The sequence below is a fragment of the Pieris brassicae genome, chromosome 7 (genome assembly GCF_905147105.1).
Source record: "Pieris brassicae chromosome 7, ilPieBrab1.1, whole genome shotgun sequence".
In the NCBI taxonomy this organism is placed as follows: Eukaryota; Metazoa; Arthropoda; class Insecta; order Lepidoptera; family Pieridae; genus Pieris; species Pieris brassicae.
The window spans coordinates 17,052,665-17,074,149 of record NC_059671.1 but is presented as its reverse complement, the minus strand read 5'-3'; the positions used below and the strand labels follow the sequence as shown (position 1 = coordinate 17,074,149).

The window sequence follows — 21,485 nt, the reverse complement described above, 5'->3', positions numbered from 1 at the left end:
GCTATTTGGATGGAAGGAAGTGCCACCTATTGCCACAAAAAAATCAACGAAATTAATTACATATCTATTTGCATAAGATTCAATCCATTATATTTGATTTTTAAACTGTAACCTTATATTGAAATAATATTCTAAAAAGTTTTTCTAAAACAAAGAAAAATGTTCTAAATTATTCTACTATTTGAATATTTATGAGATTACATTACTTAGGTATACGACCGCAAGTCATAAAATCTTTGTTTTATATCAACAACATAACATTAAAAACATTTCTACGTAACGTAGAAAAACAATTGTTTTATGAGAGTATCATAGTTTTGTTGTTTAGAGACATCGCGGGAGACGTCCTGAAATAACATGAATTTGCAGCAGGGCGGTGCGCGCGCGCGGCGGCGCTACAGTCGCACTTCTGACGCCATTTTCACACAGACCACGAGCTTTCCCGCAACCTGGTACGTACCTGTTTTTTATTGCTCTATCTCTACCATTGTTTAAATTTAATAAAATCTATTCTAATATCAATTTAAAGAGTTTAATGAGGTTACTGAAATGTACAAGTAAAATACTTCATAAATAGTGGAACAATGACCTCGACAACACACGTAACAGTATCATGTTTTTTTGTTTTTATACTGATTCAGTGATAATAATCTCAAAATTGTACAGTGTTAACAAATACCTTAGTTTTCTATTTCAAATGTTAACTCTTAACTGGACACTTAGCAGTCACGGGATGAGTTAAGAAATAATAACATCTAAAAGTGAACTAAGGAATGTGAACGTCATGTTTCGGTTACATCAACGTATAGAGCTTAACTTTTTGTGTATTAAAATAAAGTGGAGTTCTTAAGATTGATTCTATTTGTGTCAACATGTCCTTATTTTTTTAATAGATCACCAAGCATCCCCCGCAGCGATAACGTTGCGGGACACGAAGTCTTCTTCAGCTACGGTGCCCACCGCACGTGCTGAAATTACTCAGATTTATCTAAATACTTTAAAATACAAGTGATCTTTTCGCCCATGACGCTTATTCAAAGGAACGAGGGTGTGCCCGATAGCATGGACGGGCCAGCCAAAGAAGATCGAAAGTCCTCGCGACCTGTGAGGAACAGACGACATACACGGTTAGTTAACATGACTCATCTTTTTCAGTCTTTAGTAAATAATGTCTTTGTGCGTCATTCAATACGGCTTATAAGACGAGCTTATTTTGTCATCGATTTAAGGGATTTCAATTTCGATGAATGTAAGGAAGTTACTTTGCAATGTTAACCAATTTTTTCATAAATAAAACGTTTTTAGGCGATGTCTCGTTTCTGGCCAGCGTCCCCAGAAAAGACTTTTTACACCAGAAATTAAACGCTACTTAAAGGATTGGCTTGTTAGACGGAGGGAAAACCCTTACCCTAACCGTGAGGAAAAAAAGATTTTATCTCGAGAAACAGGACTGACATATATACAAGTAAGTGCATTAAAAAAAAAAAGTTCCCATTGGATACCATGGGTCACTTGGTGCCGATGATAATAGTCTCAAATTACACCCACAAACAACCTAATTGGAACAATGCCAAACATTGCTATTTGTACATAAATAGGCACTATTTTTGTCGCAACACTGTTTAATACAATTAAAATTAGGTACCTACCTCACGTTTCTCCGACTTAATATTTGACTAGATGTCCTTAAATTTTAAAAAACAGCATGTTTTAGCTGAATCTTAATCCCAAAAAAGACGACCACGCTTCATTTGTGCTTCCCCAAAAACAGGTCTCATTTTTGTTACTACTTTTACAGATTTGTAACTGGTTCGCAAACTGGCGTAGAAAACTGAAGAATGTCAATGCTGAAAGAAACCAATTAACTTGGGGTCACCTAATTCGTACTTACAATGATCGTGCGCAAGGGAATGTTGAGCAGTTCAGCATCTGTTCCGATGACAGCATTTGGAGTGAACAAGAGTCAATATCGCGCCGTGAATCGAGTGAAAACAACGAACAGGAAAGTCCTGATATAAAAACGGACGACTCAGGATCTACAGCGTCATTTGATCATGGTTTCAATAACAATTGTAATGAGATTGATCACACGAATTTTTCCAATTGCTCAATTGAAAAGACAAACAGTCCCGTGTTATTAACTAAATGGTTGGAGAGCGCTGCTCGATTTAAGCCAAGTGAAACTAACTATTCCTGGTGGCCTGAAGGGAGGCGAAAAAAATCCGATTCAAAACTGCGTATGACCATAAACAATTTTGAACATGACAGAGATGAAGTAGAAGCCGCCGTAGCACTTACCACTTTAGCTTCCAGCCGTATAGGAGCATAACGACATATATAATGTAAATGTATATAAAATATATTTATTAGATTAGATTTTGTAAACGGATGGGACCAAGACTAAAGCTCATGGTCCGTACTATCGATACGCCCACAAGCAATTGCTCAATAGTATTAATATTCTTTCGTTTTTGCATATCAATGATATTTTGCAATAACAGATGCTTTTGTATAATTTTCAGGCATAATTTTATAATTTAGGTTATTGAAAGAATTATATTTCTTCGATCTCTTTTAGGCTGGCTGTAAACCAAAGATTGTTTATTATAATTAAAATTATAATCGATTTTTTTATTTCAATTTTACCTATGGATGTCATAGTTCGAACTATTAAAATTATAAATGAATTTGAGATTTTACTTACTACATTACAAAATTTGTAGTAGTAGATTCTTTTACTTTAGTTAGGAGTAGCTCGTTTCCTACAGTTAGATATTAATTAAAATCTAACACAAGACAGTAAAAATGAAATTGAAAGATGTTTTTTGTAAACGTATTTTAACGCCAATTAATTTCCATCTTTTTTATACGGACTTACGTCTGGCGCTTCACCTTCATTAATTCGTCGGTCGAGTCATCCTAGTCCGGGTCAATTGCTACCTTCCTACACAGAGGATAAAGCTATCTACCGATACTAGCTGTGTACAATACTGATGATACAATAAGTGTTCAATATTGCCGGGTAATGTACCTGGCTAGTACGTCAATTTATTACATTTTTTTTTTTTGGTTACGCAGCATTCATATGGGTACACCTATAACACAGTTTACATATTAGAGGTATTTTATTTCTGGACTGGACAATAATTAAGAACAAATTCTTTAGAAACTTACCCTAATCATAATATAAATCTTAAGACACTAAAATAGTGTTTCAATGTTTTGTCCTCACTTTTGAGTCAGTTTAAAAACATAAATATGAAAAAATGTTCAATAGTGCACATGTATTACAAATTATTTAATACATATGACCTGTGAAATAGAAAGAACAACACATAATGCTATAATATATTATGCTACAAACAAATTATACAACTTCAACTTTCTTCCTTATTCTTTTCAGGTGCGCTTTGTATCTCTATGTGCTTTTCAAGATGTGAGACTAAAGTTTGTTGATTTTGATTTAGTTGACTGACAAGGCATGAGCCAGCACTCTGTAGTACTGAACACAGCTGACTTCTAGCCATTTCCAAGTTAGGAAGGTTACTGTATTCCACTAGTTCATTTTTTGACATCAACCTATCTTCGATTATGCCAGCTGAAAAGTAAATTTTACTGTTAATTAATATTGTAAATAGAATTAATTTTAACAATCCTGCATTTATGACTACCAAATGTGGAAACAGTTATACATAAAACATTGTCAGTATTACACTCAGAAAATAAAAGTCTACAGTCCTGTCAGAATTATGCTTATCAAGCACCAAATATTTCCTGCAGTTTTACATGCAATAATTTAAGATGCCCATGGTAATTGACAATTATTTTAATACAGAGTTATTTTAAAACTATGTCGTTAGTCTCTTACTTACTTATATTCATTTAAATTATATGATGTCACAAGCAATGTATTTTAGAATTTTAGTCTATTAAATCACCATATCAAATAATGTATAACGGAACAAATTTCTTTACACTATAAAAAGTGTCTAGTAGCTGTATACAGTGACTAAGCCTTCAAAGATAGATTCTTACTAAAACTACCATTAAAATCTCTTTCATATCTACTAATATAGATTTACATCTGCACTCTTTTTAGACAAGAATTTTATTCTTTCTTCTGTTAAATTTTATTCAGGTAACAAAATACTTGATATGGTTTAAGAAAAACATATTTAGTAATTACCCATTACAACTAGTTGCGGTGCTTTTTTCAAAATTTTAAACATCTTCTGTGCATTCTTTGGCTGGCCAAATATTACATTTTGATGAGAAGTTAATAATTGATTAACAACTTCATATCTGGTCCCTGTAGTAGCCATACTCACTATTTTCTTTCCATACGTTCTTAAATGCATATCATTCTTTTTTAATGCAGCAAATATTGGAGTTTTATCTTCCATATTAATAGAGTTCAAATGTAGGAATACTACCATTTTTGATGTATTAAACCATTCAAGACATTCGCGTGCTAATATTCTTTCAAATGGATTATCAATTTCCTTCTTTGTAAATGTGGGCTTGTCTTTGTTACAAAAGGCATACTGAGGTAGAGAACTTTTTGGTGGACCATAAGTCGGTTGGGTTATGTCAATAAGGAGTTGTTTTTCGAAGTGCGGCTTCTTTGGCTTTTGTATGTTTATTTTCCCTCGGAATCGCCTAGCAATCAGGAAAGTCGCAGGTGTCTGTAACAAAACTGTAAAAACAGCCAAACGTAAAAAACTATGATTTTATAATAAATAATTCCTATGTTCATTTTTTTTAAATATACCTTTATTTAGAGATGCCATATTTGTTATTTATCACGTACAACAATAACACCAGGAGAATTAAGTGTAATTTTTAAATTTATTAAAAATCACAACATGTTCATAATAAGCCTACGGGATATACAAATGACAATTGACTCTGTTGAACTGTGGAGTAGATTTTATATAGAGCAAGTTAATAAGTAGTTGTCCAAATCATTATAATTTAAAAAATATATATTCTCTGTTGAGTGGATGAGTGATGATGAACAGTTGAAGAATTTATTGTTATTTTCCCTAGGAATATTTATTAAGAACTATTTTTTTAATATTCTATAACAGGCTCAATTTAATAGAGAGGACTAGAATATAATTTGACATCTGTCATTTTTAGCTTCGTAGTGAGGTGACCTGCTTAACGTTGAAACATTAAAGTGAATGAATGGATAAGATCTTTAAGCATATCTGAATCAAATTCAACTCATTATGCAAACGTACTTGTAGGTACTAAAATTTTGATTTAATAATGTGTTGAGTTGACACCAATGACTACATTTTTATTTTAAAGTCATATAATGATTTTTCTTCGTATTTTTAAATTAATAAAAAGAAAATATGTTTGGTTGTAATCACAGTGTGGTTATTCATTTATGGTTCACATATTATTAAGTTAATCGTACAATTACATTCTGTTATCACATTATAATAAATTAGAACTCGAAATTAAAAAAAAGAAATTCGATTTTAATTTCGAAAAAATAAATATGTAGTATATACTCGCCGAAGCAAAGTTAGTGAAATTTTATGAAATGTCAAATGTCATCTTATATATATGTTACTAGAATAGGTCCTAACGACCTAACCATACATCTTTAGTTTTTATCAAAACAAAAGCATGTGATTGTCAAATTTTTATTTATGAATATTTTTAATGTTCACACTCAACGGATAAAAATTTAATTAACAAAGCGTAAGGTGTAATTATCTCGAGCTGAAAACTAGTAAAATATTGTTCAAGTAAGAAGATACATTTTTCGTGATTATTTTAGTGAAGGTTATAATATCTCGTTGGGTTAGGTTAGGTTTCACGAAGAGGAACAAATAACTAGTATAATGAGACAACGTCAGGAAAATACCCCACCGTCGTCAATTCATGGCGACGATATAATGGCAATGGATGGGGACAATGATGAGGAATTAATCTATTTGGGGGAATTGGATGACATTCAGTTCGATGATGACGAAATGGTGGACGATCAAGAAGAAGAGTATGATACAGGCATGGAAAGGCCTGAAGATCAATCGCAGCTAGCCTTTAATAAACATACAGGTTCAGTGTTTTGTTGTGATCTTCACCCAAATGGTAAAATTGCAGTTACTGGTGGAGAAGATGACAAAGCTTATGTGTGGTCAGTTGAAACTGGCCAGGTAATCATGGACTGCGTGAGCCACAAGGACTCAGTTATCTTTGTGGGATTCAGTTTTGACGGAGTGTATTTAGCTACAATTGACATGTGTGGTTTAATAAAAGTATGGAAATGTAATTTAGAAAATCAAGAACCATGGTCTGTTGCATTTGAGTATGAAGCTGATGACCTCAGCTGGGGACTATGGCACTTTGGAGCTAGAGTTCTTATATGTGGGGCGGTTGCTGGAGATATATATATTTTTAAAATTCCGTCTGGAGACATTAAAGTATTACAAGGACACAACATAAGGACAGACTGTGCAAAGGTAACAACTTCCTAATTTGTCTGGTCATTGTTTTTTTTTTTTAAATTGTCATTAAAACTTAAAATATATAAAAAAATCCATTGAACATATGTGTTATTACATATTCATTTATGTTGATTCATGTAATTTTTTTAGATATTCCCAGATGGTGTAAGATTAGCAGCAGGATATGAAGATGGAGCTGTAAAAATATGGGACCTTAAGACAAATGCTGTACTTCACCAAGTCCCCAATGGAATGCATGATACTCGTGTCACAGCTATTGATATTCACCCAGAGAATAACCTTATGGCTTCTATATCTACTGATGGTTTGTAATTAATGTTATTAGTTACAAAATAAATTATTATTAAAATGAGAAATTATGACTGTTCTTAAAAGTTCTGAAAAGTGAATGCCATACTTAATCATTCATCCCTTACCTGTCTGATTTATCAGACTGACTACTGAAAAGTTTGTCCTATACAGTAAACAAATAATGTCTGCAATTATTATATTTAATATATGTAATTGTTTTGTTAGGCATGTACATGCAGGCTTGACACAGATAACTCTTTCTTCTGAAGTAACTTTATTGATTTTTTAATAAATATAGAAGTTAACCTAAAGTTTTGATTAGTTCAACACTTATATTACCAACAAGAATAAAATATTAAAATAAATATTGTATAAGTCATATAGAAAAATGTTCTTTTAGCAGCTTAAATTTTTAGTTAAGTTTAAATGTTTGCATATACTTTTACAGGGAAAGTGGTCCTGACAACATCAGTGAATGGAAAGGTTGTAGCGCAATTAGAAGCAGAAAATGACTTGGAAGCTGTTGCTTTTTGCCCTGATGCACAATTGGAATATTTTGCTTTAGGTAACGTTTTTAATTATTCTCTAAGTTACTGACTTACTAACTTTGCTTTAAATTATTGATTAGTGTAGTTATAATAGTTAACATTAATTAATGAAAGAAGCTATACTAAAGCTACATATCAGTAGGCCCAATTTATATATATATTTTTTTATTGTGACAAGAAGGATGAACAGTATAAAGTATTTTTAAATGAATGTTCTAAAAAACATGTGTAGGGTATGCGTTTGTAATAAAAACATGTTGCACATTACTTATTAAGTCAGACGTCAACCACTAATGAAGGAACAAAACACTTATCATAGCATTATAAGCAATACTTACAATATGATTTTTCCAACAATTCTAGAAGCATTATAAAATATAAAATAAATTATTAACATTTAGTTAACACTCTTAGCAGCAGGTGCGGATGAGATGTGTGTATTTTGGTTAAGAAGAAACCATCTAACTTATTTGTAAAAGAGTTCAGTGTAGGGGACAGGACAACATTCTCAGGGAGTTCATTCTATAGAGGCCATCGAAGTCACCCTTCTTGAGAAGAAGTTTAATAGGGAATTGCTATTACTTATCATGGTGTTTAGTTTTAGTGCATGAGCTTGAAGATGCTTGTTTTCATTTAAAATAAAGCCTTTTTAATTTTTGTATTAATTATTTAAAAGGCATATGATATAAATAATTCCTTAGTCTGTATTTTCATGGAAATTTTAGGTACTCTAAATGGTTCAATCACAATATGGGACACAGCCAGGCAAATGATAAGGCATTCCTGTGCCAAATCAGAAGAAGATGTGTCAGCAGGTGTAACTAAAATGACCTGGATCAAGGACCAACTCCTTACTGGCTGTCTTGATGGCTCTCTAAGGGTGTATGATGGAAGATCTGGTGAAAGAAGTACAATGCTGACAGGACATTGGTCAGAAATACTGGACCTTGTTTATAATGCAAAGGAAAACATTGTACTGTCCACATCTGATGATGGAACAGCGAGAATTTTTAAATACCCAGTCCAAAATGATAATGATTAAGTACATGGTACAAATTATGTTTATTTATATACAGAAATAAAACTTTATCATCATCAAGATTTTTTATCTAAAATCCCATACGTAATGTATTCATAGGAATCATAAAATGTTTAATGTCTTTACTATCTACTGATCTCTATATATGTACTTAAAAGTATATACAATTGTTTAGGTATGTATGTATTTAAAAATACATACATGCGTAAAGATTAAATAAAACAAAAACCCTTAAATCATGATCTGAGCTATTCATTATTTGATTTGAGAAAACCGTGAAAAAGTCCATAAATAAATTTTGCGCGCTTTTTGTTTCTGTTTTCTATCCCTCTTTTCTAATCGCCTCCCATTTTATCCAAATTTATACAATGTAGTTGACAGTAAAAGTACGTGGATTAAATTCTGTTTTATATTTTTATTTTGCTTCTTGATCAATTTATTTTTCTGAGTATCGCCAAACTTTTTAAATTGCTTCAGCAATTGAAGATTGAGCCAACTAAATACTTAACTATTAGTGTTTTTATACTCCACATACCACATACATGATATGTTACCTTAATCAATCACGAAAAAAACAATTCTTATTGAATTTAAAAAAAGATGTAGCAGGCGATTAAACATTTAACATTACAGTCATCGGAAAATGTCCATCCGTGAAGAAAATATGTTATTTTATTACAAACAGTTTTCAGGGCTTGACAAGGGTGATTGATCTCTGATACAATCAGTCCGGCTGTCAATGACCTTGTGTAGCGTTATAAATAAATTGCTTATATCCTGCGACACTATCCTTAACCTATTATAATTTTCGTATTAGAAACACTCACTAGAAACACGTGTTATTAAAGCTGTGTGTCAGGATAACTATTATGGTAAAAATATATACCATCTGTACACGTGGTAAGAGGGGAAAGAAAGAGACGAAAACCCGTTCAAACTTGGCAGCCAGTTATTACACATACTTCGCAGTGAGAAATGATCTCTATTGCTCAGTATTTAAGATTGAAATTCTAAAGGCTGTGTAATAATTTAAAGCCTTTTTCGTAATAGAATTATTATATCGTGGTAGAGTAGACTCGGAGTTACATGTTAAGTATACTGAATAGTAAAGTGGGGACGGTTAACGAACAACGTGTAGTCTCGCCGGGCCGGCTTCGATCGCGACATATGCTTCATAAATATTATATACATTATAAAATAATATCTATAATTAAAAAAATTATAAAAATATAATATTTCAAGTGCTAGGTTCTGTTTAAATACGGCTAATAGATAGTGACCTACAATTTTTTGAATATATTAACCTAGTAGCGGAAAATAAAATGTGTGCATAAATCGAATTGTTTTATCGTCTAACTGTGAAACGATAGTTTTGTAGTATTATTTTTATTTTTGTGTTAATAACCGCACGTGGTGTTTCAAGGTAGAAGGTAGTGTGATGCAATGTTTACATGAGCTTCGTCACTTATTCAGTTAAGGTAGCCAAAATTATGTTTGTATTTACAACTATATTGGGTTAATAATTTTAATATTATAGTGCTTTGATTTAAATTCATACGATGGCGAAAGTGTCGGCAACTGAAACTTTGACGCCGAAGGTAATGGACATAGGAGATGGTGAACATAATGAAGCAGAACCGAGTGGCGGGGTACGGTTAAAGAAGGGGTTAAGTCTTGTAAATGGGGTGGCAATTATTGTTGGTATAATTGTTGGGTCTGGAATCTTCGTGTCTCCCAGCAATGCCTTGAAGAATGCAGGGTCCAAGGGTATGGCGCTCATTGTTTGGGTCCTCTCCGGGCTGCTGTCAATGATCGGAGCACTTTGCTATGCGGAATTGGGTAAGATTGAATTAAGACATTACCCCTAACAAGTATAATACTGAAAATTTAATTTAAAGTTTTAATTAATGTGTTTAATTTATAGTGCGCACCTGACCTACTTTCACGGTCTCAACGGTTCGCGTTTGATTCACCATAAAAATGTGTCATGTAGTGCCTAGTACTTACCTTGATAATCGATTTTTTACCAAGAATATTTAAATTTTACTACGATTATCTATGACTTCCGTCAGTGTGGTTAAATTGTTCCTGTAATAATTATAACAAAATGTTATGGATATTACATTACCTACTTACGTAAAAATAGACGATCCGGGGGTCAAACAATAAAAATATGAATCGTATTTACATGAAAGATACATTTTGCCGAACTGCAATGCAGCGTTTGCAATGTAGCTAGAGCCAAGTATCGAGGTTTAAAGTAGGTTATTGAATAGCCTACTTTATGTAGGTCACTGTTGTAAGAACGTTAACATATTGTAAACAATCCTCGGCTTCGTAACTTTCAGGCAATATAATTATTAGAATATTCTGTAATCCCTCTATGTTTGTATGTTATATGATATCCCCTAACGCACAATTGGACAGACACATCCTTGATGATCCTTTCGGGCTGACCCATGCGGGGTTTCAAACGGTGTTCCAACGCCGTACGAGATTAGTGTTGAAAATCAACGCACAGTTGGGCTTTGAATGCCGGACCTTATCATTGAGAGTCGCAGTCGCCTAACCGCTATGTCGCAAATCTTCGCAACACAACACACTCATTTCAATAAAATATTATTTAAACAATTTTGATCATACGAATCGAAATAATCGTATTTTATTTTATTATGCGGGTATATTAGTTTACTATAACATATATAATAGGTTTATTTATATATATTAAATGAAGATTAATTAGTTACCTATTCATATTTCAGGTACTATGATCCCTAAGTCGGGCGGTGACTACGCATACATCGGCGAGGCCTTCGGTCCACTTCCAGCATTCCTCTACCTTTGGGTAGCTCTTTTCGTCTTAGTCCCTACTGGAAATGCCATTACGGCTTTGATATTCGCTACAAATATTCTCCAGCCTTTTTGGCCTGCCTGTGAACCACCCGTGGATGCCGTGATTCTTGTAGCTGCTGTTTTGACATGTGAGTATATAAATATAGTATTTACTTAAAAGTTGCAACAATTTTTTTATCAATGTTAGTATGCGTCACATTCAACCGCATGATTTACTTTGATTATTTTTTTTATAAATAAAAACTTGATAACGTTTATATATAATTAATTTACATTATTTTAAGCGTAGTTAGAAATAGATCTAATACCGAATTTAAGTTTATTAAAAAAGGAAATCTCAATTTTGTATGGGCGCAAGCAAAACAACATAGTCTCAACCAGGTTTAGAACCTTGGAATCTTGGAATTTTATGTGCTCCGTTTGCTAAGGCTTCTAGTTAAGTATTTAAAAATTGTGGATATGAAAAGCAGAAATCGAGTGCAATTTAAATTAATAGGGGCATAATTGATCGGTCAATACGTGACTTACAATGTTAGAGTTAAGATTCACGAAGCTGCACCTAATCGCCAATTTAATTTTGCTATTTTTTGCTACTTTCTATTCTAATTACACTGGTTTACGCAACTACTACACAATATAAAACTTAAACACTGATTCATATCTCTATATAAAATTCTCGTGTCACAATGTTCGTTCCAATACTCCTCCGAAACGGCCCGACCGATGCTTACGAATTTTTTTTATGCATATTCAGTAAGTCTGAGAATCGGCTACTATCTATCTTTCAAACCCCTAATTGATAAGGGGTGTCCACGTCAAAAAAATTTTTTTTATTTTTCAGTCAATTTTTTTTGTTTCTATTTTTTTATGATACATACAGGATAAAAATATATTAATTGTCACCCCTTTACGATCAACCCCTATTTTTTATTATAGTAGGTAGGTTATTTTTATTGAACTAAAAAAATGTTTCCTGGAAATAATACACATGGCAAAACGACGTTTGCCGGGTCAGCTAGTTATTTATATAAATCAATGTTTAAGGTAAAAAAGGTCTTTTCATAGTCGTCAGCGAGATACTTGCGTTTGTATGTTCAGTAACTTTTCAGTGTAATGTTTATTTTTAATCTATGGTAAATTTATTGGACTATTTAATAACAAGGCATTACATTAAAAAAAGTACTATTAAACATTGCTAAGATCGCCTGTAATCATAGTATCCTTTCAATATTTTTAATTATTAAATATTTGGCGCAATGTTCATTGTTATTGCGACGTTTGCGAACATTTTTAATGATGTCATTTTGTACGGGAATACGAGTATAGTGCAACATGTGGCAAATTTATTACTTTGTATACGTTGCAGATACGTATTTGAGACGATATTTATTATTAATAACTACATACTTTTGTTTGACGCTCCATTTGATCCGATACCACAAAACATGTTAATCTATTATTTATAGGCTCACAAGCTATAAATAATGATTATTAACGCTTTCAGTTGATTGTTGCTTAAAAAAATAAACTTATTAAGATGAGACAATATTGTCTATAACCACCACTAAGTTGTATATAATATTTAGAATAATTTTATTGTTACAATTATAAATTATTTGAACTCCACCTTTTAACTATCTTTTTATTTTGTTTTATTTTTGGTAAATAAATATAGCTTTACATTCGTAAGAAACGCAGTTAAAATGCGCCATTATTATGTAACTCGTTTGTACAATGCTGCCAAAGAGGTTGTTCTGCAGAATTCCATTACTTTTTTTTATAAATAATAACTTACAATACACGTTTCGTGGAATACACAACGTGTACATTCCTTGCCACATGCAGCGCCTGTACAGACTTCAGAGAATGAAGCTTTAGTGATTTGAATCCTTATTTTACAATTGTTACCTACCGAGAATAAGGTTACACGTCTATAAATAAAATATGTTATTTAACAAATGTCTTGTCATGCTCTGTGTCAATGGGCTTTTCGAACGCATTTCTTTTTCCGCCTTCGATGGCAATTGTTTTATTTAGGATTAACTTTATTATTTTCTATACCTATGCATTATTGTAAAATTTGTGAGCAATAGCCTAAACCATTGATCTTCTCGGACAAGCCCGATCCAAATTTTACCTTCTATTAATTTTTATAAATGTTTATGTACTTGATCGAAACGTACCTTCGGTGAACGTTTTGTATGTTTGTATGTTAGGTAAACTATGAGGTTTGTGTATCCGCGTTACTAGCTGTGCTCTTGGTTGATTTTTGGTTCTGAAGCCTTCGTAGGTAAATGGACTTTTTTTGTAGATATTGGTCTTCTATAAAACACATCATTTTTCTCTATTGTTAATTCCGCAGCGTACGTGATATTTTTTAATTGTTATTGTTTTCATACTCAAGGTTACATTAACAAAGTTTCCGTACGGATAACTTTTTAAATATACTATATGTTCGTGAGGGATAATATAGGATTCTTTCAGTAGTTTTGGAGTCTATTCAACGCAAATAACAAACAAATATTTATATTATGTTATATTAACAGTAAATATTTATTATATACAGATTTATTAATTCATTGTCCCAATATACACATCACTTGATAGAGAGAGACATACCAAAAATGGCAATTTTAGATCGAACCCAACCTAGCAGGCAAAGGCGTTGAATAAACCAATAATTTTTCAATTTGAACTTCACAGTATTAAGACGAAGATTCTCTTTAATTAGATTAGTTTTGTAAAACTTAATCCAATTTTGGGTGTCGGATAAACACAAACATTGACTTGAAATATTTTCGACGTATGCATTTTTTGTTATATTGATAAATTGACTAATTAAATACGAATAATATTACACAATTCCAATTAACTTATAATAAAATGCCTAAGCTGATTGATTAATTCATGGTTTTTGCATGGAGATAAATACATTTTCAATCTCTACCAATATGCATAACCATTGCAACTTGCAATATTTCCGGTTCTCTTGAACTTTTTGGACAATTATTTTCATTGCAACTTTTTCAAGAGGTTCAATGTACTCCAATGTTCAATGTACTGAGGCAACAACTAAAGGACCTCTTTTGCCAACAATTCGGGTCCGTGCTGATAATATTCTGAAATAACGAAAAGTTTGCGACTATGCAATTTTTATTGGACATGCTGAAGCAATATTTTCTCCTATGAAAACTACGATGTAGACAAAAGTTTATAAAACTGGAGTCAAAATATTAGTTTGCTTTAGTAACTCAATTATTTATAGGGTAAAATGCTATATCTTAGCAAAGCTATTTGCCGTTTGAGGTAGATAAAAACTAAAAAATTTACTCAATCTTCGTAATTTATCAATGTTATATTTATCTTTGGCATAGTTTTTTTTCTTTCAATGTACAAGCTTGAATACAGTCCAAGAGTTCTGTTTTATCTTGGGAATGATTTATTTAAATCAAATACACATATTAAACGATACGTAGTTCATAGTTTCCAAAAAAGGTTTTTTATCTAATTTCGATATTAAAAGTGGTATTAACAAAACTTTTTTGGCCGATGCATAAAACAACGAATAAAACCCAATATAGTTTGAAAATTTTGCGTCAGTAGGTAAGTCAGATCTGTCATGAAGATTCGCATACGTGTATAGATTTTGAAAACGCTTAAAAATAACGACACACATACGCACGCATTACACACCATCGTTGGCAGGCCCAAATCGGTAACAGAATTTGTAGTCTTATTCGAATGAACTTTTAAAGTTACCCAAAGTCATATTTATCGCCCAACAATGAAAGTTAAGTAGATTGAATATCAAAAAGGAAGTACAATGTGTGACTATTACGTTACAATAAGGAGTTATTCGTGCACGCAGGGCCGCGGAGGTCCGCGTCTTTATCCTCGTACGCTGATTGTGCTTGACAGGATAATGAGAATTTCCTCCCGTATCGCCAGCGCAAATTACGCTCCGGTAGTAGCACTTAATTTGTCCCTATACAATGTAATACACACCTGTATGGACAAGGGAAAATATTATTTCACCGTCATACATTATATGCATAGGGCAGTGACAAGGTCTGAGTATGTCCATGGGCGGCGGTACAACTTAATATCAGATGAGCCTCCTGCCCTTTTTCCCACTGTATAAAACAGTAAATTCACATATAATTTTAGTCTTTGATGTTAAATATGCGTATATTATCTATGGCGTCGATAAATAATTGGTACTGTCAGTACTCATCCACTTCTTTATTTGCACATACTGTGTGTTTCCGCATGTTTCTGTAGTCTCTGTAAATGAGTTAGAATAAACTATAAATGGTGCATAACCAAGGCAACACGTGACGATACAAGCTGTAAAGATACTAGAAATCGGTTTTACTGTTAAACCAAAATTTACCTCGACTTATTAAAAAAAATAAACATTTATATATAAAGGAGTTTATTAGAATCTAAATATTTGGAGGTTAAAATATAGCAATGTAAACTATTACATTAGGGTTTTTGTGGTATTGGGCAAACTAATTTTTATGTTTTCCTTAAACATTTTGATAATATATTAGTGTTTCTTTTAATATCAATATTGAATTATTAAAAATCCCCGGAGGAGAATTTCGTGTATTTTTTGTTTAATTATAATAATTTTTAGAAAACAACTGTGATCTTTTTTATACTTAAAATTAGGACATATAATTTAATTTAAAATAATTAATTTGGAACAAAAGACTGATTGAAATTCCAAACTTTTACATACGTGATTTTTTGTCACACTTAGTGCTCGTTACTGAACTTGGTGTTTGTTTAGCAATCACAAATAATGTATGTAAAGCTTCTAATGTTTTGTAAAATTTTGATTCTAATATAATGGCTATAAAATGTATTTATAGCCATTATTTTATTTACATAACTCGGCGTTTGGAGTACAATTCATCAGTCATCAATCAACCCATATAGCGAGATGTCAAAATTATTCACGTTTTGTTCAGCGACTAGATACATAAAAACCCGCTCATAACTGCATATTTGATAACGTCATTTTAATTCAAACATAATTTGTTTCAGGTTTCCTTACAGCCTTAAATTGTTATAATGTAAAATGGGTTACGCGAGTGCAAGATTCGTTTACTGCAGCCAAAATGCTGGCCCTCGTGGTAATGTTCGGTGCAAGTATTTGGTATTTGTTCGCTGAAAGCACAAACAATGTTCAATCAATGATGGAGGGAACTGTTACAAAGCCAGGGGACATCGCTGCTGCCTTCTACCATGGGTTATTTTCGTACTCCGGTTGGAACTATCTCAACTTTGTGACGGAGGAACTGAAAGATCCCTATAGGTATGTGAACACATGAACTTTATTTTCAATTAATATTTAAAGCCTCAAATAATATTTATATATTAAATGGCAATCAATTTTATTTCATTTTTCTAATTTAATTAAAGTATAAATAGAATTTGATAGTCATAATATTACTTAAAATATTGTATCAAAACTGATATTTTTTTAATTATAGAAATATACTGTACATATACATCTTTTTGTCTTTATTTATTAATATATGTTTTTGTGTATCTTACATCAATGTGTCGTACAAAAGTTGTTAAAAAATCAGTGGCGCTACAACCTTTTTAGGTCTAGGCATCAGATTTCTGTATCTGTTTCATGATCATTTGTTAATCGAATAGGCAAGTAGGTGATCAGCCTTACGTGCCGGACACACACCGTCGACTTTTTGGGTCTAAGCTATGCCGGTTTCCTCACGATGTTTTCGTTCACCGAGCGAATGTTAAATTCGCACATCGAAAGAAAATCCATTGGTGCACAGCTGGTAATCGAACCTACGACTCCAGGGATCAGAGTCGCACGCTGAAGCCTCTAGGCCAGCACTGCTTTAACAAAAGTTGTAAACCTAATTTAAAAATGATTTATAATTAATATTGATACTAATTATATATTTTTCAATTTCAGGAATCTTCCGCGAGCAATCTGTATATCCATGCCAGTCGTCACAATTGTGTATGCATTGACCAATTTTGCCCTCTTCGTTGTCTTAACAAAGGAACAGATTATTGCGTCCGGCGCTGCCGTTGCTGTCACATTTGGCGACCAAATACTGGGCATGTTCTCCTGGATAATGCCTCTATTTGTCGCACTGTGCACTTTTGGATCCCTTAATGGAGCTATTTACGCCTCATCCAGGCTGTTCTTCGTTGGAGCAAGGAATGGACACTTACCTCTGGCGATCGCACTTATTGACGTCCGACGACTTACTCCAGTTCCATCCTTAATTTTTATGGTAAGTGTAAATAAATAAAACACTAATATTGAATATTGGTTTTTAATAATCAGACACAAACATTGTTTTTATAACCAATCTTTTACTACAAGTCATCGTTTTCGCAAATCCGAGTAAAAACAAATATTAGGTCCTTACATATGAAATTGGCGTATTTCGTACTGGCCACTTTAATCACGATGTTCTCCTCTTGTTAATTCCAAATTCAAATTTGTACAGCTATTTACTCATGTATTTATGCTTCGTTGAACGTCATTCATTTGTTTTTTTCTTCTGGTTTTTTTCTGTTTGCGTCACTCATTTTACAAAATGGAAAACTTAAAGTTTCGCATTATTTACAAGTACGAGTTCCGCCGTCGTACTAGTGCTGCGGAAACGACTCGAAGGGTGAATGATGTGTATGGCGGTCATGTTGCAAAAGAAAACACAGTTCGTTTTTTGTTCCAACGTTTTCGTTCTGGAAATTTCGACCTGCAGAACAAGCCCCGTGGACGGCCTGAGACTCAAGTTGATAATGAAGTATTTAAGGCTATTGTGGAAGCGGATCCATCGGAAACCACGTCCGAGTTAGCTGCAGGCTGCGGTGTTAGTGATAAAACTGTTTTAATTCACTTGTAGCAAATTGGGAAGATTAAAAAGCTTGAAAGGTGGGTACCTCACGAACGGGTTCACGTTACATTACTGAACCGGCACAATAATGAAAGTGTTTTAAACCGAATCATTACCTGTGATGGAAAATGGATTCTTTACGATAATCGAAAGCGCTCAGCGCAATGGTTGGATCCTGGCCAGCCAGCCAAATCCTGCCCCAAGCGAAAATTAACCCCAAAAAAGTTACTTGTAAGTGTTTGGTGGACTAGTGCCGGTATTGTTCATTGCAGTTTTCTCAAATCTGGCCAGACTATTACGGCCGATGTCTATTGTCAGCAATTGCAAACAACCTAGGCTGGTCAATCGCTTCACGCCACTGCTACTTCACGACAACGCTAGACCACACACAACAGACGGCTACCAAATTAGAAGAGCTTCAATTGGAATGTCTAAGACATTCTCCGTACTCCCCGGACCTTGCTCCAACAGATTACCATTTTTTTCGAAATTTGGACAACTTCTTGCAAGGGAAAAAGAAATAACTCTGATGGGGCAGTCCAAATCGCCTTCACAGATTTATTGATTGATTCCCGTCCGACTGGTTTTTTTAGTAAAGGGATCAATGAACTACCTATGAGATGGCAAACGTGCATAGAAAACAATGGTTCATAGTTTGATTAATTAAATATATTATATTTAAAAATATTCGACTTTTTATTCCTCCCATACAAAACGCCAATTTCATATGTAAGGACCTAATATTATATTATTCGAGTATTATATTATTATTCGAGTTGACATATAGCGTAAGTCACTCAAAGAATTAATGCAATTGGTTTGGTAAATCTAGATATGTATTTCGTATGTCATTTCCTTCCCCAGAAATTACTTACTTAACAAGGTTGACAATTGATACATTAATTACATTTTCGCACGCTAATATGAAAGTGATAATATGTAACTAGGACATAATGAATTCAATTATTTTCTCACTTTATCAACCAAGTATAATTAAAGTGATAAAACCCTCTTGTAACCTCTTGAATATCATGATTCGAGTGTGCCACTATGCCAAAAATTCTTACAGCTGTTTTGCCAAGAGCTAGATTATTTTATAATTACGTCCATGTTATTATCTTATTTGGTCTATTAGATTACAAAACTAGACGTTACATGAGAATATCGCTTTGGAAGTGACAAAATTTTGAACAGATACTTCAATTACTTAACTTCCAATTACGAAGCGCAACAGTTTTCTAAATTTTAAATTATACGAACGTCTTAACATTAAGCAGTAAAGGAAGAAATTAATAAAGTAATTTTTAATTTTGTGTGAATATATACAAAGTCATACTAATATTTCATATTTTGTTCCAGTGTCTGGTGACGCTATTACTGTTACTGACTCGGAGCGTGGAGTCACTCGTCCTATACGTCACATCAGTGGAGGCAATTTTCATTATCTGCTCAGTCGCGGGCCTCCTCTGGCTGCGACACACACAACCAAACGTAACCCGGCCAATTCGAGTCAACCTATTATTCCCAATATCATTCCTTGTTTTATGTACAACACTTGTTATATGTTCCTGTTTTAAGTCCCCAGTTGAAGTTGGTATAGGTATTGGCATGATTGCGGCGGGAATACCGGTTTATTTTATTTGTGTTCGGCACACGCCACGTTGGTTGCAGTCAGCCTGCAATTCATTCAATATTGTCTGCTCAAAAATGTTCCTATGTCTCCCCGAAGACTCAAAGGAGTTATGATTTATAAAATCATTACGTTAGATCTGTTTGAAAGTATTCTTAGATTTAAGTTTGACAATAAATATCGAGCTTTTACAATTGCTTTTTTATATTATGAGCTTGATCAATCTATTAATATAATGCTTTTTAATATTAGTTTTTTTTTTCTTCTTTTTATAAGATTGTTCCTTATTGATGTTTATGTAGTTTTAGTATAGAAGTTTTGTATGAAACTTTAGTTGTGTTAATCAATCGTTTATCAATTTTTTGCGTACTGAATAAGTAATGCAATAACAGTAAAAACTTGGATCCAATCGGCATACTGAACGCAAAATCTTATTTATTTTATTTATTTATTTATTTACACTTCGTTACACTACAAAATAAAAATAAAAATTAACATAATTAAATCAAAAGGAGGGCAACTGGCGGCCTTATCGCTTACGAGCGATCTCTTCCAGGCAGTAAACTGTGAGTAAAGAAAAAAATAAATTTATTAAATAAGATAGGCAAGTAGTGCAAAATACATGTAATACACAGTTATTAAACAAAACTAAACAGTAACTTATTAAATTAACAAAATGTAGAAAACATACTAAATGTGATTTACGTATTAAAATTATAAATATACTACGTCTCTAGAAGTCTAATATGCCAGGCACAGATAGGAAATCAAATCCGAACTGTTTTATTCGTGTTGTTAACTATGTACACTTATATATAAATCAAAAGGTCTCAATTCCCATGTTCTACTAGTTCCCAAATAAAGGACCTAGAGCGGGCGCGAAGAACTAACATGAAAAACTCGGCAGTTAACACCGAACCAGGGAATTTATAAGGAACTGCAACTATCGCTGTATGCACCTATTGAACATCATGCTTGACTAGATATATTAAAACAATGAGTCAGAATAATTTAGTAAACTGAACTGTTTAAATTAATAATCAATTTCTTAAGATATTTTTATAATATCTTCGAAATCTTTTGAAAGTTCATTAATTCAATTATTGAAGAGAAGTATATCGTAAGAATTTTTATGTGTTATTTAAATCTAATGACGAACATATTTAATTTTCTAACGCCTATTCCTTTTTTTAGGCAATTCACATTATTATCGTATCTTGATCGATAATATTTATAATACAAATCAATTTAATCATATTGGATATTGATTTATGGACTCGGTTTTCGCACTTAGACCCTCAATGGGTCCGTTGTGCGTAAAGTCCTGGCTAACTAAGCTAGTCTAACTCCTTCCAAAGGCTTCACGGAGCAACCTCACTGTTCCGAGGATTTCTGCACCATGGCTATGGCATTTCAGGACTACGTGGGTGGGATTGCTCTGCGCTGAAACAGCCTCTGCATATGGGGCTGTCTGTCGCGCCTAGAACAAAAAGGTGTTCATTAAGGAGACAATGGCCCGTAATTATCCCTAGCATTATTTTCAGATTAGTTCTGTTTAGGTTTAGAAGTTGCTTTGTCAATTGCGGGTTAACTGCTGGCACAGCCATTTTGGACTGTCCGCAGTCCGCGCTTCGGGACCACCGTTGATGCTCCATCATAATTTATTTTGCAGATCTTTGCGGAATTCAGGTTCGCACTGGCGAGAAGGGCAAGGGAAGGAGCGGATACGGGCCAGCAGGC

At 33.1% G+C, this 21,485-nt stretch overlaps 4 protein-coding genes across 5 annotated transcripts; 3 read left to right on the top strand and 1 right to left on the bottom strand.

Annotated features, from left to right (window-relative positions):
* The first annotated feature begins 375 nt into the window (after positions 1–375).
* On the top strand, positions 376–2,592 carry LOC123711959 (homeobox protein Mohawk). Of its 2 annotated transcripts, none has more exons than XM_045664836.1 (4): positions 376–452; positions 894–1,127; positions 1,306–1,465; positions 1,799–2,592. In XM_045664836.1, exons 2-4 carry the CDS (start codon positions 1,024–1,026, stop codon positions 2,327–2,329), a joined length of 795 nt encoding a protein of 264 aa, XP_045520792.1. In that variant the 5' UTR covers positions 376–452; positions 894–1,023; the 3' UTR covers positions 2,330–2,592. The 2 variants fall into 2 exon arrangements, with proteins under 2 accessions (XP_045520792.1, XP_045520793.1); XM_045664837.1 differs by lacking the exon at positions 376–452 and adding an exon at positions 791–803.
* A 742-nt stretch (positions 2,593–3,334) lies between these two features.
* Positions 3,335–4,920, bottom strand: LOC123711826 (39S ribosomal protein L10, mitochondrial). Its single transcript, XM_045664651.1, has 3 exons — positions 4,772–4,920; positions 4,187–4,696; positions 3,335–3,598 (listed from the first exon to the last, which is right to left on the bottom strand). Exons 1-3 carry the CDS (start codon positions 4,788–4,790, stop codon positions 3,378–3,380), a joined length of 750 nt encoding a protein of 249 aa, XP_045520607.1. The 5' UTR covers positions 4,791–4,920; the 3' UTR covers positions 3,335–3,377.
* A 671-nt stretch (positions 4,921–5,591) lies between these two features.
* LOC123712426 (angio-associated migratory cell protein) lies at positions 5,592–8,426 on the top strand. The gene is made up of 4 exons (XM_045665505.1): positions 5,592–6,482; positions 6,618–6,792; positions 7,228–7,344; positions 8,053–8,426. The coding sequence occupies exons 1-4, from the start codon at positions 5,862–5,864 to the stop codon at positions 8,367–8,369; spliced, it is 1,230 nt and encodes a 409-aa protein (XP_045521461.1). The 5' UTR covers positions 5,592–5,861; the 3' UTR covers positions 8,370–8,426.
* Positions 8,427–9,484: 1,058 nt separating this feature from the next.
* Positions 9,485–19,939, top strand: LOC123712343 (large neutral amino acids transporter small subunit 1). The gene is made up of 5 exons (XM_045665369.1): positions 9,485–10,205; positions 11,129–11,347; positions 16,275–16,545; positions 17,179–17,506; positions 19,475–19,939. The coding sequence occupies exons 1-5, from the start codon at positions 9,926–9,928 to the stop codon at positions 19,859–19,861; spliced, it is 1,485 nt and encodes a 494-aa protein (XP_045521325.1). The 5' UTR covers positions 9,485–9,925; the 3' UTR covers positions 19,862–19,939.
* Positions 19,940–21,485: the final 1,546 nt, after the last annotated feature.

Excerpts from the sequence above, each read along its gene's own strand:
- LOC123711959 (XM_045664836.1), top strand. The coding sequence starts at position 1,024 with ATGACGCTTATTCAAAGGAACGAGGGTGTGCCCGATAGCATGGACGGG. Across the intron at positions 1,128-1,305 it reads AGGAACAGACGACATACACG|GCGATGTCTCGTTTCTGGCC; the intron begins GTTAGTTAACAT and ends AAACGTTTTTAG. Across the intron at positions 1,466-1,798 it reads CAGGACTGACATATATACAA|ATTTGTAACTGGTTCGCAAA; the intron begins GTAAGTGCATTA and ends CTACTTTTACAG.
- LOC123711826 (XM_045664651.1), bottom strand. Across the intron at positions 3,599-4,186 it reads ACCGCAACTAGTTGTAATGG|CTGGCATAATCGAAGATAGG; the intron begins GTAATTACTAAA and ends TTTACTTTTCAG.
- LOC123712426 (XM_045665505.1), top strand. The coding sequence starts at position 5,862 with ATGAGACAACGTCAGGAAAATACCCCACCGTCGTCAATTCATGGCGAC. Across the intron at positions 6,483-6,617 it reads TAAGGACAGACTGTGCAAAG|ATATTCCCAGATGGTGTAAG; the intron begins GTAACAACTTCC and ends TAATTTTTTTAG. Across the intron at positions 7,345-8,052 it reads ATTGGAATATTTTGCTTTAG|GTACTCTAAATGGTTCAATC; the intron begins GTAACGTTTTTA and ends TGGAAATTTTAG.
- LOC123712343 (XM_045665369.1), top strand. The coding sequence starts at position 9,926 with ATGGCGAAAGTGTCGGCAACTGAAACTTTGACGCCGAAGGTAATGGAC. Across the intron at positions 10,206-11,128 it reads ACTTTGCTATGCGGAATTGG|GTACTATGATCCCTAAGTCG; the intron begins GTAAGATTGAAT and ends TTCATATTTCAG. Across the intron at positions 11,348-16,274 it reads TGTAGCTGCTGTTTTGACAT|GTTTCCTTACAGCCTTAAAT; the intron begins GTGAGTATATAA and ends AATTTGTTTCAG.